We start from the raw sequence: 19,911 nt of genomic DNA on the forward strand, positions 1-19,911 counted from the left end.
GGGTTTCTCCTGGTCATGGAACATCTGGAAACATCCACCGCTCTCCTGGACATGGTAGAAGAGTTCTGTGTGCATAGCACTCAGCTGAGTTGCACCCAAGGGGTGTGACTGTGGCCAGGGTCAGCACAGCCTTTATGGGCCCAGTACAACCAACATGAGCCCAGTACAACCCAGATGGGCTCAGTATAACCTTTATGAGCTCAGTAGAACTTAACAGACTCAGTAAAACCTGTATAGGCTCAGTGCAATCTACATGAGCCCAGTACAACATATATGGCCCCAGAATAACCTCGGAACAACCTGTATGGGCTCAGTAACCCTGAGATACCTGCAGGAAAAGTCATCTGGATGAGAATTCTAGCTGGTTTTCTCCCAGCCTTCCCCATGAACCCAACAGAGCAGGGTTTTTTGAAACTCCTGCTGCTTCTGGTAAATGAGCACAAATTGCACCTCTGCTCAGCTCCAATTACATCAGCAAGGGTGAGTTAATTAGGCTGACGAGCAAGGGCTTAGGCTCTGCCCTGGGCTGGCAGCATCCTCCCTGCAGCTACAGCCACGCAGGCAAGGGGGTGGCTTTGCCCCTCTCCCTTCACCTCATGCCATGGGGAACACCCCTAACGCCCATCAGTGGGATTTTTCCTGGACAAGCTGAACCAGCTCAGCCCCAGGATCATTGCCTGGCTCTGGTGAGTGCTGGCAGCTCAGTGCCTGCTGGCTGCTCCAGTTGTCCCTGGTTGCTCCTTGCTGTGGGTCCTCTCTCACTCCTCCATGCTTTGGCACCTGTTTACATCCACTTTGTATCCACCAACCCTGTTTTTTTGGAGCATAACAAAGAGAGAAGGGGAAAGCATGTAGGGGGAGCTGCTCACATTGATCCTGTCATAGTCCCACAGGCCTGTCCAAGACAGAACTCCTGCACTCACTTAGCAGCTTACTTGGGCTCCTGGCCAGCATTCCAGGACTTCCTATTTCCTGGCCTGGGTTTATCTTCTGCCCCCCATGCCCACCACCAGCCCCAAACTCTGTTTTCATCCCAAAACCATGTGCAGACCACAAGGAAATGGGGAGGGATGATCCCCTGCTGATGAGCAAAGCATCCATGGGATCCTGTATCCCTACTCTGAGGGGTCAAGGGGGTCAGACCCCACCAGGATGGGGGTCCCTCCCAGAGGTGTAATACAGACCCTAGAGGGAAAGGAAAACCAGCATAGGAAGCTGAATCAAGAAGATGCTTTAATCAGATTTATCAGACAGATTTGGATCTCCAAATAAATAGATTTATCAAAACAGAATAAAACAAGAATCCAAGGATAAATACATGTACCAAAACCAACTTGAAAATCCCCCAAAACTGTTTCCTGACAGGGGGAAGGTGATGCTGCTGCACACCCTCCTCCCCACGCTGCAGAAATGGTCCTGTCGACCCTCTGGGAGATGCCCCTCCAGTGAATACAGCCCAGTAGATATTATGTAGGATATATAAATATATAGCATAATAACCTGCTTAGTAGCAACCTTAGCGCAGTGCTCAGGGTCTCAGACCCTGTCAGCAGGTGGGTCTTCCCAAAAACTGCATCTTCACACGATCTGCAAAGAAAGGAAAAGGATCCTCCCAGCTGGAACAGAGGAGAAAAGACACAAGATTTTTCACAAAACACCCTTTGGAGGGTTTTCAGCCAAAGAAACCCTTTGCAGATCACAGGGGCTCCAGGAAAAGAAACAAGGATGATTTTTCTTTCCTTGCAGGTCATCTTTGCGGCGGTGATTGGAAAGATGCGCAGTCAAGCTTTGCTCCTGGTGCTCTTTGAGAATGCCGGGGTGTCGGGGATGTATCCCACCTCTTCATGTCACACCAGGTCTCACACCTCTGCCGTTTCACTCTCTTCCCTCTGCATATCCAAGGATAGCAGAAGAGGGAGAGAGGCTGGAGAGAGGCACCTCCATGGCTGCGGCTTGGACACGGATCAACTGGGATCTGGAGTTTCTGGAACTTACACTAGTGCATCCTTTATTGAAGTGCCAGTCTATTTAATAATGCAGCTCTGGTTCTCATATGTATGTGTATGTGTGGGGGTGCAGATAAATCAAAAGCGAGGGTAAAGTTTTTTTTGCTTTACAAGTTCTTTGTTTCCTTCTCTGGGCTCTCTGTCATCCTCAGCTCTGACGTCTGGGCTCGGAAGATGTTCCAGTGACCTGGACGAGCAGAGAGGGACACACATTAGCAACAACCCTAGAGAAGGAAAGCACAATTTTCCCCATGTGTAGCACCCTCTGAGCTGGAGGATCTGCAAGGACTATGCTGGGAGAGAGGCTGGGATAGAGATCTACCCACAGCACCAGCCATGGCCAGAGCAGCGCATCAGTGATTCACCATCCGGCTCTAGACTTGGTCACCTTGCAGTTAAAATGGTATTTGAAGTCAAAGGGACCTTCTTACCCACTGCAATGCAATTAATGGCACAATCAACGGCACTTCCAATGCTTTTCCTGGTCAACCCTCACACGGACTTAAAAGAAAAGGAGCTCAGACCGAAATAGGGATAAATCCCTCTCTCTACCTCCTCAAAGGATGCTTGGACATGATCTATGGCCATGTCCTGCCTGGCATGTCTGGGATTTGGGATGATTCCCTGCCTCTCAGGGGGAAGAAGCATTTTGCTTGTCCTCTGTCTCACCCTCAGAAAGCCAAAATTTCAGTTTCATGGGCAGTGGGCAGGCAGGTTTCTCTCCGCCCTTCTGTCAGCCCCATTTCTTCGGGGTGGCTTGCTCAAAACCCCTACATTTATATTCAGTTTCCTGCTGCTGCTTCAGCCTTGGCTCTTCTACCTATGGTACAGGAAAATCCTGCTGCAGAAGGAGAAGGAACCCCCCTCAATTCCCCCCAGCCTCACCGGCGAGCTGCTGATTTTCAGCAGAGTTATTTGCCAGGGGAAACTGAGGCGAGAAGAAGCTGGCACATTACTCCATGAGGGTGTGAAACCCAGCCTGGGAGCAGGGACTGGAAAATCCCCCAGGGTTTGCTCAAGAGATGTTGTCCCAAGCAGACTGGGGGTGAAAACAAATCTCCAGCCTCCCCGGAGCCCTGGGTGCACTGGGCAGCAGCGCTGTTCCAGACTGACCCAGTGACCTGTGGGTGCTGGACAGTACGGGAATGGCTCTGATGCCGACCTATCCCACTAAACTCCAACACAGCCCAGGAGGAGAGGCAGCCAGCAGGAAATAGCACGGCAGTTTCGCTCCGTCCAGGCGCTCCCGGCATGTGCACTGGCATTCCTGCTTTTCGCAACATTTACGCACATCCAAGAACACTCAGAGTGATTTTTAAAAACACTTCAACAGTTTATTTTCTTTCTAATCCCTTGCATCATTTATATTTTTTCTCCCCCCTAACCCCCCACACCCCAACCCTTTAAGACCAGATGGATTAGATATAAAAATCAAACAGTTTTATGGGCTATGGAGAGACAAATCCTTTGGATTTCACAAGGATGCATCCACTTTTAGAAAGCTGGCTGCCCTTTCCAATACCATAAAGTGGCTGTTAACCAGGAGTGTTGCATATGGGTGTGAAAACAGGTCAGTTCCAACCCCACTAAGCTTGCACAAGCCTTTTCCCTACGGATCAGCTCCCCACGCTGTGCTGGGATTTAAGCAGTCTTTTTGCAATGGCCAGAGCAGAGCAGGAAAATAGCAGGTTGTTTGGAGCAGGATGTGCTGGAAGAGTGAGGAAAAGGGATTTTTTTCTCTCCCTACCTTCGTTTGTCCGGGTGATCAGCCTGAAGTTTTGTGCTTCTTGCTTGAATTCTTGTTTGCTGATCTTCTTGGTTTGGATCAGATGGAATATTCCTGCAGAGGGGAACACAAGGCATCAGATTCTTGATCTAAGGCTCACACAGGTTTGGATGTTCGGTCCCCTCCTGAGATGCAAAGGGGAAACTGCCTGCCCTGGACACCCTGGGGTCCTGGCTCAGTGCAGGACCTGCTGGTGAAGCCTGGTGGGAGTTTGGGAGTGAAACCAAGGCTGGCCAAGGCCAGGAGAGATCTCATTTGAATATTAGACTGAATATTAGGAAGCAACTCTTCCCTGTGAGGGTGGTGAGGCCCTGGCACAGGTTGCCCAGAGATGTTGTCCCATTCCTGGAAGTGTTCAAGGCCAGGTTGGACAGGGCTTGGAGCAACCTAGTGGAAGGTGTCCCTGCCCATGGAAGGGAGGTGGACCTGGATGGGCTTTAAGTCCCTTCCAACCCAAACCATTCCATGATCCTATGGTTCAATGCTCATTAAATCAGGACACAGCAGTGACACCACAAAGCAGGTGAAAACAATATGATTTTGTTGCTCCATAGAACATCTCATGCTGAAGAAGTTCTGAGCTCCCCAAAAACCCATAAAAGAAATAGAGGTGAGACCAAGAAGATGCTGAGATCCCTGTCCCCTTTGCTCCCTCTCGACCACCTATCTCCCCTGACTGCTGAGACCCCTCCATCCTAGGATGTTTTCCTTTCCTGGAAGCAGCCAGGGACCAAAGTTTTCCACCTCTCAGTCACCAGCCCTGAAATTCCTCCAGGACGGGAAAAAACATGAGTGACCTCAGCAGAGATTGATATTTCTGCCCGTGCCAGCACCATCTCATCAGTGGAGGTGCCTGACTCAGGCATCTGACCCAAGCAAACCAGAACCTGCATTTAGCAATGGAAGTGACCTTTCTGTGGGATTAGGGGTTACGATATTCCTAAGCATGACAAACCAGGCAGGTATGCCTGGCATATCCTTCCCCACCTCTCCCCCGGGCTCCCAGAGCATCCAGCCTCTTGCTTTTCGCAAGAGAAGCATTGTGGTCCCCCTTATTTGGTTAAGACACTTTCTCCGATTCCCAGCAGCAATTACACATAAAAAGAGTATGAAATGAAAGGGGACCGGCTTGCAGTCCATCTAAATGAGATGTTATGAACTGTGGAAAATTAATACAGGAAGTCAAAAACATACAGAGAAATATGTGGGAATTTGGACTATTAATAAGTCCTTTCAGGGGGTTGGGAAAAGAAGTCCTACCAGTAACAAAAGAAGATACTGGATGGAGGTAATATAACTGTTAATGACGCAAGAAAGGCACAAGTGTTCAATAAATCCTTCTGGTCTATACTTAGAAAGGGGCAGGAGGCTGTGCTTGCAGTGCCCATGGCTGATGAAGCACTTTCCAGCACATTAGTAATGAAGAGGATATTTTAAACAAGAGCTACAAGAGATAAACAGCTTTTAATCAACGGGCCCAGATAATGCTCCTCCAAGAGCTCTCTCAGAGCTGGCTGAGACCTTTGCCTGCCATGGGATGACCTACCCTGGCAGATGCCAGGAGGTGGGGAGCAGTGCAGGAATGCAGGGGATGCTCCAGCAGGCACAAGGAGAGCACAAGGCGGCACAGATAAGAATAGTGCACCCACCAGAGAGGCAGGAGGGGATGGAGCTGCGAAAGGGCAGTGACACTTCCTGGCAATTCCTGATCACATCCAACAGGCAGGATCATTCCTTGCAACGTTTTGGGTGAGATAGAGGGAGGTGGTGGGGCTGTCGAGCACTTACCACCTTCCTTGGTGCTTTAAAGGGGATTTATCAGGAAGATGGGGACAGACTTTTTTAAAGGGCCTGTAGAGAGAGGACAATGGGTAATAGTTTTAAACTAAAAAAGGGGAGATTAAGTCTAGATAGGAGGAAGAAATTTTTTATGGTGAGAGTGGTGAGGCCCCCAGCACAGGCTGCCCAGAGAAGTTGTGGCTGCCCCATCCCTGGAAGTGTTCCAGATCAGGTTGGATGGGGAGAAACCTGATCTAGTGGAAGGTGTCTCTGTCCACAGCAGGGTGTCAGAACAGGATGATCTTTAAGGTCCCATCCAACACAAACCAGTCTGTGATTTGAAAATTCTATGCTTTAGGTGCTGCCTCAGGATCCAAACAGAAGTAGAGCACAGTAGAGCACAAGGAGTGAATTAATGGAGCTTCATCCTTCCTAATTTTGGAGAGAGAGGCTCCTCTGCAGTGCCTTCCTTCCCGTCCTGAAATGGGTGGATATACCATAATTCTCTCTGCTGGTCACATGGGAATCCAAAATTACCAGTATTTAATGCTGAGCTGGGGAGTGAAGCAAGTCTAGTTCAAGAAACTGGTCTCAAGACATTCTGAACCACCTGCAAAACAAAGCCTTGGTGGGTGGTTGGAGGTGGCAGTCTGGGTGTATGAGGCCCATCCTAGCAGGACACAACCTTTGGTCAGAGACCCACCCCCTGGTTTGGGCTCTGCATTCCAAGAAAGACACATAGTCAGAGCAGAGCCACGGGGAGGAACAAAGGACCAGAAATTTCCAAAATCAAGGAAAGACTGAAAATATTCAAGTGCTTAAACCATGTAAGAGAGGGCAGAGGTGGGAGCTGATGGCATCTTCAGAGGAAAGGACTGTGCTCTTCACACCTGCAGTGGAGAGGATGAGAAGGTAGGAGCTTGAGCTGCACACTGGGAAAAGTCTTCCCTTAGGAAGGAATCTGTGGGTCTGGAAGAAAGTAGGTGGGCTGTAGAGTCTCCACAGTAGGAGAAAACACCAGAAAAGTGTGGGGGTGGCTGGTGTGGACCCTGCAGGTCTCCTCCAGACCAGGTGTGAGGGAATACGAGCATGGTGAAACCCCAGGGATGGCTGGCAGACCCAGAGCTGCCAGTTTTCAGGATAGAAAGGAGTATTTTGATCACTGTCTAATCAACAGCTTGGCAGGGTAAATGTCGGAAAGGGGTCCATGGGTGGACCACACCTCCAATCCAGGTGTAGGGCAGGAATCAACAGCACAGCCTCCAAGCCATGCTGGTCCCTCTCTGATCCTGCCTGTTCCTTCATAGTCCTCTCTCCCCACGATAACTCCTGCTCAAAAACACTGGAAAGTCACTTTTCAAAATGCCTGGTGGTTTTCAGGCCCCTAAAAACATGGAGAAGCCCCCACTGCAGCTCCTCTGGAGGCTGGTCATGCTCCACCAGCCAGTTGGGTAAGACTTTTGGGTGGGTGTTGGCACTGGTTTCTCCTCTCAGCTCCTGCTTCATGGAGAAAAACGTCCCAGGACAGAAATAGCACAGGCCATATAGGTATCACAAGCCATACAAAGGCAGATGGATGAGGTCCAGGTGTGACTTGCAGCCTTTTTACTCCACACATGCTGCACTGTTGGTAGAGTAGATGGACCACAGAGAGGTGGAATCCATATGTGACTCTTTCCCAATAACAACACTTCGCTCTGCCAAGCAAAAGAGCTGTGTTGGCCTCGGGGACAAGGGCCTTCCCTGTCCCTGGCTGGCAGGGCTCGGGGGCTCCATGCAGGCATGAAGCTTTTGGCCTCAGAAGGTACCAAGAAGGTTTGGGTGGCAACTTCTGCCAAGGAGCGAGGAGAGGAAACGGTGGGGCCCAGACAGTGTGGGCTCAGAGCTGTCCTCTAGCTACAAGGTGCCATTGTGAAGGAGAAGAGGGGGAGGACGGGGAGAGGGGCACCATGGAGCATGGAGAACGGCAGGGGGAGGATGGAAACATGGTGGCAACCAGGGATCCATCACTGAAGTTATTTTCTTGGCTACTATCCACGTGTGCCCACCCTTTTTGGCCAGGAAGAGCCTGGCTGAGGTCTCCCCAGGGAGTGAGGTGAGACATGACCGTAACCAAGAGCCCAGAACATCTGCCTACACATGTCCAGAACACCTGGGCTGAGTGTCACTGTATTCATAGGAAAGGTACAACCAACCTCAAATGCTCAAGTTTTTTGGATAGAGAAGGTCCAACAGAAACTCAGAGTTGGGGCACTACAATGCTTTCCTGGGCTCAAGAGAAACACAACACAAAATATCTACTGGACCAGGTGTCCCAGGGACCCTCTGGTCCGTAACAGTGTTGCAAAGCTGAAGGCATGGGGAGAGAGCAAGAGGTTGGTGCCATTTGACAGTGTATTTGCCGTGCTTTGACCTCTGGAGGACTCACCAACGGGAGCATCCAAATCCACCCATCCAAAAAGTAGCCTGGGGACAATTCATTCCCCCTTCGGAAGTTGTGGGTGGACTGGGGTTAAAAAAAGAAGAGCAAAAACAAAACCATGGAGAGAGCAGAACAATTTTTTGTTTGTTTGTTTTCCATGTGCATTTGGCATGGAAACCATGAAAGGTTCAGGGGAACAGCCCCATGGCCCTTGTCTTGTTTGCCCACATGCTGTGCCTTCAGATAGTGTTGCAGCTCGTGGTGGGGCCAGAAGTGGTTTCCAGTCCCTGGTCTGCACAGAACTGCAGGAAAGGAGGGTGAAATGAGGGAGCCAGAAAAGCCACCCTGCTGTCAGCAGGTTTTGATTCACCTCTCAAGGGCTGGAGCACCGCTAGAAAAGCCTGAAAAACTGACTATAGCTTGGAAAGCTTCAGGTTTCCACACGCTCCTTGCACTCCTGGCTGGTTTTGTTATGGTACTCACCCTTAATCAGCTTCCAGTTGTAGATTTCCACCTCCTCCGCCAGCTCCTTCTCGATGGCCATTGTCCTGAGGATCTCCTTGGAGTTCTCCGAGCGCGGTGGCACAAACATGTACACCAGGACACGGCCGGGGTTCTTGCCACACCGGGTGGTGACTATTTCATCCGTGGGTTTGACTCTACCTTCTGGGCAAAAACAAGGACAGAGTTCATTAAATCAGGGCAGGAAGGAGCTTGGAAGAGCTCCCGGGCCATGGAAAAGGCATCCCCTTGGGTTTGGTGCCATCAGGCACAGCTGCGTCTCTGAGTAGGACCTTGATCTGATCCCCAGCACCAGCAGTGAGGGGAGATGTTATTAAAGGACCTGTGGACCCGCTCATCCTGATGTTTTCCATTCCCTCTGACTCAGGTAGCAGGGGAGGGGATTTTCAGCACCTGGATCTCACCGCAGGGACCTTGGTGCCACCATCACCACAAAGCCCAGGTTGAGTTCCCCGCTTCCCATCTCACTCCCACTGCTGTCCCAGAGGAGGAACGTCAGGGAAGCGAAGGGATGAGCCAGCAGTGTAGGATCCAGAGCTGTGGCTGGGTTGCCTGGGCAACATGCCCAGCTCAGCACCATCCCCAGCACTCTCTCCACGTGGGGTGCCACCCACACCGGGGCCCTACGTGACTTCTTCAACATCCTCAGTAAAGGACAGCTGCTAACATTTCATTTTTTTTTTTTTAAATGTATCTGGAGTAATTAAGAATCCCCCATGGTTTTGGAAAGAGATTTATTGTCTTTGGTTGTGAGCCTTGGAAGGCAGAGGAGCCCAGCACTGCTGAATTTAGCCTTGTTCTCCCAGCCATTTTGGATGCTGAAACTTTTTACGCTACTCGAAAGAAAGCTTGGCTATAAATAGATGCGTGGAGTATATTTTAGTAGGACAGTTATTTCAGGCCTGATTCTGCTCTCCCCCAGGCTTTCTGGGGTGGTCCTGAGCTCCTTTTCTCCACAAGGGGATGGAAATCCCAGTTTAAAGAGTTAAGCACCAGGAATACAAGCATTCAGCTCTATAGGCTCAGCGTGAGGTGAAGGGGGACAACCACAGCTCAGCACCCTCATCCTTTCCACCACAGGTTCAGGGTGCAGGAAAATCTCTGCCCCAGACCATTAAACTTCACCTGCTCCGGGGCATTCATAGAATCATGGAGCTGTTAAAGCTGCAAAAGACCTCTGAGATCATGGAGTCCTTGATCAAAGCCCCACCTTCAAGGCAGGGAAGGAACCCCACATTCAACAGGAATTTAACAGCTTTGGAGCTTCACTCTGGGGCCACTCAATGGCCCAACAGTGTTGGGAAGGAGAAGCAGGGACATGGGTCGAGGTCACTAGTTCTGCCCACAGCAGCTCCAATGACCTCCCCATCCAAACAATGCATGGCTGCTAATCCCAGGACCAGCATCCCTTTAGCAAGCAGAAATCCAGGCTACTGGATACAAAGGAGGAAGGGGAGAACAGTCACAGAAACTGCCTGGAGAAAGAAGATGGGCAAAAGCTCCGTGCAGTGAAGGAAAGGGCAAGGATGTAAGTTGGCTGAGTAATGTGTGTGTGTGTGTATGATCACTGTCTGGGAGAACTGGAAAGCAAGAACAAAATCATTTTGGCTGCATCAGGGTGTTTAACTGGAAATAAAAAGAATACTGAACGGCAGACAAGAGATCCAAGCAGGGAAATTTGTCGACTTGAAAGCAGAGAGACCCACTATAATGGGAATGCAAGAATGGAAGGGCTCTGCTCAGTCATCACATCCCATTCCCACTAGGCACCAACATCATAAATCCTGCTCATAAACATATCAGAAACCTTATTAAAACAAGCTGAGCTTCTGCCCTTTGCTCCCCCATGGAGGCCATCCCAGAACCTCCCTGCTCAGAGGCTGGAAAGCCTCAAAAATCCCAGCTCAAATGATTTTGCAGTCTGTTTGCCCCCATTCCAAAACGTGCCCCTTGGTTGTTGTCCCTGGTGAGACCCCTCCACAAAGCCCCCTTGAAGATGCTTATCAGAGGAGATCACAAGGAACCTGACAGACCTCCAGCCAGGCTCAAAGACACTCAGAGTCTCCAGAGGAAAGCAGTGGGTGGTCCATCAGCTGAACATCTCCTGATAAATGACAGTACAGACAAGTACAACCTGGAAAACATTCTCCATTGGGAACAGAAGGAGATCTCACTCCCTGTCGCATCTTTACCAGGTCTGTGGTTTAAGGAAAATTGTTTTCCAAAGACCAAGGAACAGCTGAGACACTCAAAACACACTGAACATTAAAAAAGAAAAGAGGTCTTCTCCACCATGGAATCACAGAATCATTAAGATTGGAAAAGTCCTCTAAGATCATCCAGTCCAACCATTCCACCAGCACTGCCAAGGCCACCCATGTTCCCAAGTGCCACATCCACATGGCTGTTAAATCCCTCCAGGGATTAACCACCAACCTGAGCAGCCTGTGCCAGGGCTGGACACCCTTTTAGGGAAGGAATTTTCCAAATATACAACCTAAACCTCCCTGGCACAACTTGAGGCCATTTCCTCTTGTCCTATTCCTTGTTCCCTCGTAGCAGAGCCCGCCCCCACCTGGCTCCACCCTCCTGTCAAGCAGATGTAGAGTGATAAGGTCTCCCCCGAGCCTCCTTTTCTCCAGGCTGAGCCCCCCCAGCTCCCTCAGCCGCTCCTCATCAGACCTGTGCTCCAGCCCCTTTCCCATGTCCCAGCACCAGCCCAGCTCCCCCTGGCCCACTCCAGCTGTGTGTCCAACATCCATTTCCAGGTATGGAGAGCTCCCATTCCAACAAATCGTGAATACCACAGATAACTCCATTCCTGAGAAATGTTCTCCTCCTTTCTCCTACATCTCGCTTGTCACAATTTAACCCTCTGGCTTTTTGTCCCACAGGGAGCTCTGGAGAACAGACCATGTGCCCTCTCCCCAGAAAGCACCTTCTGTCTGTCTGAGCACGTCTCTCCTCGAGCATCTTCCTCCAGACTCCGGCCTCCCAACAGATGGAACCTTCTGAGGGTCCTTGCAGCTTCCTCACCTTGAGAAAGTCCCGCTGCCCTCCAAGACAAGCCAACCCTTCCATATGAACTCATCTGATGTGGATTCAAGACACCAGGAATGTGAAACCCTACACATCTATCCCAGGGCTTTAAACCAAGGTAGGGAAGAATCTGGAAGCCAGCTGCAGGCGCAGGTGGGATCCCACTTACCTGGACATATTTTACAGCATTTCCCGTCTACTTTTTCTGGATAGTCACATGGATATTCCTTGGGGCATGTGATCTTCTGGCAGTCCTGGACGCCGTCCCTGCAAGTGCAGAGGATGCAGGGCAGGAGGCCGTAGAGCCGAAAGACAGGGTGCCACACCTCCCCATGGGAATAGGTCTTCCCGTTGTAAACACAAGCTGGAGGAGACAGAAAAGACTTGCTGATGGAAGTGAACCCTCCTTATCTTTGTAAACCCAAGGCTTGGTAGAGCTCAACACATTTCACCACCTCACAGGTGGGTGGTCCTGCTGCCTCGAGGAGCAGGATCTGGCAGTGGATCCGGCAGCAGTGGGAACAGGGATATTGCAGCCACCCCACCCAGGAGGTGTCACGGGGCAGAGGGCCCAGGCACCAGGAGGTGGAGACTGCTGGGTTTGACCACCCTGGTGTGAGCGAGGGGTAAGTGTGGGCAGGACCTCACCTGCCTCCCAACCTCTGGAAGCCCAGGGTCCCTCCGAGGCTGTCGCAGAATGAAGCACAGTGAAGAGTGCCACCTGCTGACTCCACCACGGAAATTTTTGGAGGTCCCAAAATTTTCTCTAGGGCTTTGTCTCCAAGGACTGGAAAGAGTTTTTCTGGAGGCACAATGATGGGAGAGCCGCCAGGGGGAGAAAGGACCTGTTATTCCCCCTTTGGATCAAGGGGGTTCCCTCCTCATCTCACTTTTCTACTCTCTCCTCCAGGAGGAACACCTAGGACAGACCCAGCACGTGGCAGGTAGGTGCAAGGAGGAACATCCTGTCCCTCTGTGGCACTGTACTGGAAGGTTCATGTGGAGCCTTCCAGCTGAGTACGTCCCTTCCCAGGTCCCAGATCTCTAAAATGCTCCAAGGACCAATTTCCTCCCAGCTCTTTTTGGAAAGTGGGAGATTCATGCAGTCAAGAGGCTCTGGGCTCCAGGACTGAGATAGCTGGAGGAGGCTGGCAGTGGAGAAGTGGGAATTAAGACTTACTGCTGAAAACCTGCTGCTGAAACAGATCCCCCAGGGAATTCAATGTTCTGGAGAAGTCGCCTCAAGCCACAGATTTCTCAGCCTCTCCATCCCTTACCTTTCTTGTGCTTCTCTTTCAAGACGATCTTCACAGTGGTGCCACCTGCCCCCTTGGGTTTGAAGCTTCTGGGAATGAACTCGAGGGAAGAACTGAGGACAGTGGACACAGTGGCTCCAGGTGGCTTCCTGCCCATCACCTCCCCTGAGCACTGGTCTTGCGAGTGTCTCTGTGAGCAGTCAGAGAAAAGGAGGGGGCTCAGACCCAGGCAGCTGAGTTGTTCTCACTCCAAAGGATGCTGGAAAAAGCCATGCAGAGTCCTGCACACCTTCCATCAGGAGTGGAAGGTCCATGGACCACAGGGATAAGCAATGACCCAGAAGCCATAGATTCACAGAATCATTTATGTTGAAAAATCTCTCCAAAATCATCGAGTCCAACCATTCCCCCAGCGCTGACAAACCAACCACTAAACCATGTCCCCAAGTGCCACATCCACACAGCTGTTAAATCCCTCCAGGGATGGGGATTCCAGAACTGCCCTGGGCAGTCTGTGCCAGGGCTGGACAACCCTTTCAGGAAAGAAATTTTCCCAACATACAACCTGAATTTCCTCTGGCACAACTTGAGGCCATTTCCTCTCATCCTGTCCCTTGTTACCCGGGAGCAGAGCCTGACCCCCACCTGGCTGCACCCTCCTGTCAGGCAGTTGTAGAGAGCTAGAAGTTCCTCCCTAAGCCTCCTTTTCTCCAGGCTGAGCCTCCCAAGTTCCCTCAGCCACTGCTGGTGATCCAGACCCTTCCCCATCTTGCTGCTGCCACTGCCCAAGGAGCACTTAGTTGGAATCAAGGCCCTACACTGGTGTCCTCCTTAAAGCTGTGTGTGGGTCACCTTCATTGGGACAGCACCTTTCTCTCCCCATGCTCAGCCCAATGCCCTCAGAGAACCGTGTGAGGTCCTACATCCCTGACACAGGCAGGGAAACAGGCTGGTTTTTCCTAGATACCCGCTGGGAAACTGAGGACTGGCATCTGTGTGACCCAAACAGGATAAGAAAGGTAGGGATGGGCCATATCCTGCTCTCTCACCTGGTGGGCAGCAGGAGGACTGGTGTGGGGCTGCCAGCCAGCGGGACTGAAATCCCAGGAGCATCCCAGGCTTCCAAGAGCAAAGTTCTGGGACAAGACACACAGCACAAAGGGTCCCCTTGTGCCTATTTTGGAGGTTTTATAGGTGGTGAAGCAGTAGGGAGAAGGGCAGAGCCAAGAGCTAAGTGACCTAATCCCACAGACCTGGGACTGAAATATCACCATGAAGGAACCCTCAGCAAAAAAGGAGAACTGTCCAAGATTTTCAGTTCCCAAAGGTCTTTTGCTCTTCCAAAGACCTAAGAGGTCATAGAATCAGAATCATTTAGGTTGGAAAATATCTTAAGGTTATCGAGTCCAACCCTTAACCTGGCTCTGCCAAAGTGCTCTCCACCACTAAACCACGTCCTCAAAATGCTTCAAAGGAAGAGAAGAGTCTTTCCCTGGTGGTCTGAGGTCTCACCTGTGCTGATATGCCTCACCTAGACTGAATTCCAAGACATGATTCCCCTGCAAACCAGGTTCCCATGGTTCTGCTGTTCAAGGACCGAAGTGCCCTCCAAAAGCTGGTGGGGGTCATTTCTTTGTAGAAGACAATGGCCAAGGGCATTCTTTGAGCTGTTTAATTGCAGAGTGCCAGAAGCAATAACCTGAGTTTTAAAATGCAAATGTCACGTACAACACCTCTGTTTAACTGCAGGGGTTCCTCCTCTGTGGACTTCTCATGGGAGCCATCTGCAAGGGAAAAACATTGTCCTGTGAGATGCTGGCTGGAGATTTGCTCTCTCTTTGGCTGGAACCAGCGCTCCTCTGGATGCTGGCCCACCTGGGAGATCTGGAAAGAGGAGAACTTTGAACATGCAGTTCATATTATCCAAAGCAGATGGAGTCATACCCCAGAAAAACATTTTATCCCACTAGCAACAACAACTCAGTTCCAGGAAAGACATGACTTTGAAGCTTCTGAAGTTGGATGGCATGAAAAACACCCCAGAGGTAGAGTAAGAGGTGATGGGGAATAATTAAAAATAAATCCAAAGACATTTCTCACAGAGTCAGTGACATGTCCCAGCTGCACCAAAGAAAACCAGGAGGGAGGAACACAAATGGCAGAAGGGGAGAGTTTGGAGGAGGTACCTGGAGGAGATCATTCTGTGCTCATGGTCAGGAGACAGCCATGGCCTTCCAGCTTCATAAATATCTCTTGTATTAAAGAGTCATTTTATGCTGTGACTTCATTGTCAGCAGGGTGTGAACCTGCCCACTCTCTCTCGGATCTGTCTCATCTCTCCTCCCTCTCCCAGATGTAAGACAGGGGAAACAGCAGCAAGTTCAAGAATTTGTCCCTCACAGAGAGCTGTAAAAGTGAAACTCAGCCACGCTGTAATGGGGTGGAAAGAGGGGTTTTCTCTGACTGTCCTGGAAACTTCCCTGGAGCAACAGTAGAATGCATCACCTTCACATGGTCCTGGTGGATGAGCGGCCTGGAGGACTTCCCTCCACACAGGTCCCATCTTTGCACAGTGCACCAGTGGCAGGGCAAAGAGTTCAGCCCTTCCAGCTTTTGGGCTACAGGAATGTTGATCACAACTCAGTGAGAGAGGGGAAACATGCAAGGAAAAAGCCCCCATCTTTGTTTCCTGGTACAACCAAGCAGTAGGAAGTGGCCTGATTTATGGCACAGGCCTCCAAAATCCTGCTAAAGTGGCTTGGAATGGCTCCTGCTGTCAAGTGGCAACCAACTGGAGAATCCCATCCTCACCCCCAGCCTCATTACCTTTGCAGACCTGGCAGCAGGAATCCGTCACGGTTAACGGAGAGGAACACGACAGCTTCGGGCAGGTCACCAAGCCGCAGTAAATCTGGCCTTCCTAGGAGAGCAGGAGAGGGAAAAAAATCATTGTCAGCATTGCAAAAGGTTGTATGTCCCCTGTGTTGGGATGCCAGCACTTCAAATTGCAGATCCACCATAATTCATTCGGGAGAAATTCCTCCATGTGAGGATCTGGCACAGGTTGCCCAGAGAAGCTGTGGCTTCCCCTGGATCCCTGGAAGTGTTCAAGGCCAGGTTGGATGGGCCTGGTCTAGTGGAAGGTGTCCCTGCCGTGGTAGGGGGGTGGGACTAGATGAGACTCAAATCCCTTCCAAACCAAACCCCTGATAGTCCATCCTCAAACCTCACCAATGATTAGTGCTACCAGACCTGAAAAGGCCATGACACACCTTTAAACTCTGCATAACAATCCCCTGCTTTGAAGGGGCACAAGAAGATTTTTTCTGACGTCTCCCAGGAAAAGGACCTGGAGCAGACAGGTGGAAATGGAAAGCCTGATGCCGAACCCAGACACAGGTCCTCGTCAAAACTTTGCCCTCCCTCTGCCTGGCGTTATTTAATAACACCAGAGCCAAGCACACAGACACAGCTCTAGAGCTGTGGATGGATGTTCTTCCACAGGCTGGGTGGTTGGTTTGGAAACTTCATTCCTGCAGTGATTCAAACTGAAAACCACAGATCAAGACCAGTCTTGACCTTAGTACATCTCAGTCCCACTTCAGGCAGTGGATTTGCAGTGCAGGACTAATTTTTTGCTGCTTTGCAGAAGGGTAAAATAGGATGTTCAGCAGCCAGAGCTCAACAGCAAGGTCCTCTTCTTCACACAGCAGTTTTCTCTGGGGTGTCCACAAGCTCCCACTGAACAAAAACCAAGAGGTCAAACAAGGATATCCTTAGAAAACCAAACCAAAACGGCTTCTTCTCCCACCAGGAAGCCAAATGGCTTGCACAAGGAACATGAGGAGCATGAGGAAAATTTGTAAAACAACAGGGTTTGGTGGAGCTCACAGCAAACCAAACCCTGTTCTCCTCTTCGTGGAGTCCAGACCTGCCTCTTCCTTCTTCCTCCTTCTGACCAGCAGCTCACAGCAATGACCTGCCTCGGGCAAATGTCATAAAAAGCAGGATTTATCCCAGAGGCACCAGTCTCGGGGCGGTTTTTGAAGAGGGTTAGGCCAGCTGTTCCTGCAGCTGTTCCAGCAGCTGACAGCAGACACAGCCCAGAGACCCCTCCGCAGCCAGGCTTTTATTTTCTCCGTCATATCCAAGGCATTATCCTGCTGAATAAACAGAGCCTGAGTGACAGCCGAGACGACGCAGAACTCCACGGGCTCCTGGGGATGAGGTCGGAAAGCAGGGCAAGGTGTAGGAGTAGGATCCAAGACCTCCTTCCTGGTGTTTCCACCATCCATCTGGGGTCCCTAAGAGAGGGACCAGCCTCAAAAACTGTATAATTTCTACATCTGAGCTATTCCTCTTGCCACCAAGCTCTGAGGTGTGCGCACAGAGCAGTTATTCCAGTATCATGGATACTTTACTACCAAACATTGGTGTAACCCGTGTGTGTGTGCTTCTGGCCCGAGAGAGGGAGGTGGTTTGGACTCTCCTGCCTCTTTATTCTTTCCTGGCCAAACTTAGTCCAGTTATTTGCTGCAAGCAAGGCATGGGGCTGTGGAGGTTGGGCCCACCCAAGGGCTCTGAATGATGGTGGTGAAAGCCACACCTGGAACTCTCTTTCTTTTTCATGGCAGAGGCAGCAATCAGTGTGAGCAGTTCTTCAGTGTCCAAATCCAGTGTCAGCACTCCCAGTCCCCCATCCTCACTCTGTCTCAAGGAGGAGAAGCTGATCCATTTATCTCCTGACACTCAGCTCCTGGCACTCCATGCACCTTCCCATCACTGCTGACCTCATGCCTCCTGAGAAGGTGTCAGAACTCAGTTTTTGATAGATTTTCTCAGGATCCCAACCCTTGGGAGAGGGCTGGGTAGAGCAGAGCCAAGTCCTGTCTCAGGGCACTGCTAGAGAAGGAACATCCCAACAGAGTTAGCAGTAGGTGGTGGATGATCACTGAGATGCACACTGAGGCCGTCCTGGCTACCGTCACAGCCCTCAGGTAGGACAATCAGGACCATCAGGGAAAAAGGGAATACAATGGTCCTGCCAAAGGTCATTGGAAGTGAGCATGTTCAGGAGCTGCTTCCTGCAAATGCTTTTTGTAGACAGCCTGAAAAGCACATGCTCAGCCCTCCTGCAGAGCCCATCTCTGCCGGCCCAGAGGGATAGTGAATGCTACAGGAGATTCTAGAGGAGCCCAGCTCCTGGTGCTCAAGCACACCTCAGCCCTGGGTTCAGCTTCCACTTAAACCCAAGCAAAGGAGACGAAGATCCACTTGCCATCCCACTGCTATCTCTGACTGCCCACCACCCTGTGTCTCTGCTGTCATCTCCTGGGGGAGCTCCAGCCATGCAAGGCATGAGCCAGAGGCAGCTGGGGGCCCTTAGAGATTGAGGCATCCAAAGGTGGTTGGGAGCCAACAAATCCCTTCTGGAGCTCAGCTCAATCCCAGCAACTCAACAGCAGGGTCGATATTCCATGGGGAGATTTGGTTTAGATAGTGGAAAGAAATTCTTCCCTGTGAGGGGGGTCAGGCCCTGGCACAGATTGCCCAGAGAAGCTGTGGCTGCCCCATCCCTGGAATTGTTCCAGGCCAGGTTGGACAGGGCTTGGAGTAACATAGCAGAAGGTGTCCCTGCCCATGGCAGGGGGTTGGAGTAGAATAAGCTTTAAGATCCCTCCCAATACAGGCCTTTCTACAAAACTATGGATTCCAAGAACCTCTGAATCCCAAGCGCAGGCACCTCATGTCCATGTTGCCTTGCAGGCACACTGAGCTCCTCTAGGTTCCCTGGGGGCCCACCATCCCAGCCGGATGCTGTCAGACACAGACCCAGAGCACTGGGATGCTCGATGGGGACAGTCCCCCTGCCCACCCCAAGCAGCCCCATGGGGCCCACCCAAAACCGACCCATGTGATCTCCGACAAATCTCTCTTCTGCACTGATAACCTGATCCTGATGATAAACTACCATGGGTTGGTACCCCCAGGTCTTCATGTGGGACAGTGTTGGGGTGCAGGAGCAGAGCCCGAGCCCTCCCCACCTCTCATGGGCTCTGAGGTGACTTACGGAGCAGCTGCACTGCACACACTGGTTGGGCTGGCGGCTGGGGAACAGCTCACTGGTGCTGAACATCTCCCCTTGCTGGTAGGTTGTCCCATTGTACTGGCAGGACTTGACAGGCGCCCGGAGGCCGGAAGGGGAATGTGGCTCTGGAAAAGAACATGAGAATGGAGCAGGATGAGAGCCAGCCCTGCCTGGACCTGACACAGCGTGGATGCTCTGCAGATTCCCCGTGACCCCAACCCAAAGGGCCAGGGAGCCCTTTACACACCACAGTTCCTGTGGAGGAGTGGCCAGGGTTGGTCGGGAATTATGATTCCAAAAGCTTCTGGGGAATGGGGCTGCCCTGACTGCACTGAGCTCAGCACAGAAGTAAAACCTGGAAGTCTGACCTCTAACAAAATTCTTGATTTTTTCCCTCTCCTGGTTGTAATGATCTTCAAATTCAGATGGAGTCACGTAAAAAGGGCTTCTCCCATGGGTAATTAGCTAAAAATTAAAAATAGGGTTTATTTTTTTCCTAGTTTTTCTTCCTAATTTCTCAAATCACTGATGCTTTCTGACTGGCTTTGCCAGCACTCAGGTAGGGAAAGTTTTGGGGCTAAATCTTGAGGTGATCTATAGGGGTGAGAATGAACAGATTGAGGTAAACTGAGTAGTTAGGGAAAATTTGGGGGTCAAAACTTGAGGTAAAGTGTAAGGGACAAGGAACATTTTGGAGGAAAAATCTGAGGGGACAAAATGAACACTTCGGGCATAAAATGTGAGTTAATCTGTAGGGGAGAGAAAGATTTTGAGGTAAAAATTACATAATCAGTAGTGGGCAGGTAATGAAAATTATGGGAGTGAAATCATAGTAATCTACAGGGAGAGAATGAATATATTGAGGTAAACTGAGGCCATCAGTAGTGGACAGGGAGGGAAAATTTTGGGAATAAAACTTGAGATAATCTCCAGTGTAGAGAATGAGGTGGTTAAAAATCTTTCTTTTTTTTTTTTTTTTTTTTTTTTTTTTTTTTTTTTTTTTTTTTTTTTTT

The 19,911-nt window shown here is 50.6% G+C and overlaps 1 protein-coding gene across 1 annotated transcript in view; it reads right to left on the reverse strand.

Moving 5' to 3' along the window:
* Positions 1 to 1,665: 1,665 nt before the first annotated feature.
* The window catches only part of CHRDL2 (chordin like 2), a 28,500-nt gene continuing 10,254 nt past the window's right edge, over positions 1,666 to 19,911 (reverse strand). Inside the window, exons 4-11 of the mRNA XM_027906849.1 lie at positions 18,881 to 19,023; positions 15,637 to 15,730; positions 14,539 to 14,594; positions 12,832 to 13,000; positions 11,724 to 11,918; positions 8,477 to 8,659; positions 3,754 to 3,846; positions 1,666 to 2,193 (exon numbers count right to left, since the gene is read on the reverse strand). Of these exons, the coding sequence (XP_027762650.1) occupies positions 2,114 to 2,193; positions 3,754 to 3,846; positions 8,477 to 8,659; positions 11,724 to 11,918; positions 12,832 to 13,000; positions 14,539 to 14,594; positions 15,637 to 15,730; positions 18,881 to 19,023 (1,013 nt within the window). The 3' untranslated portion in view covers positions 1,666 to 2,113. The remainder of the gene's footprint in view (positions 2,194 to 3,753; positions 3,847 to 8,476; positions 8,660 to 11,723; positions 11,919 to 12,831; positions 13,001 to 14,538; positions 14,595 to 15,636; positions 15,731 to 18,880; positions 19,024 to 19,911) is intronic.

Source organism: Empidonax traillii, unplaced genomic scaffold (genome assembly GCF_003031625.1).
Source record: "Empidonax traillii isolate 1590-97213 ecotype Southwest subspecies unplaced genomic scaffold, ASM303162v1 scaffold1365:size127568, whole genome shotgun sequence".
NCBI lineage: Eukaryota > Metazoa > Chordata > Aves > Passeriformes > Tyrannidae > Empidonax > Empidonax traillii.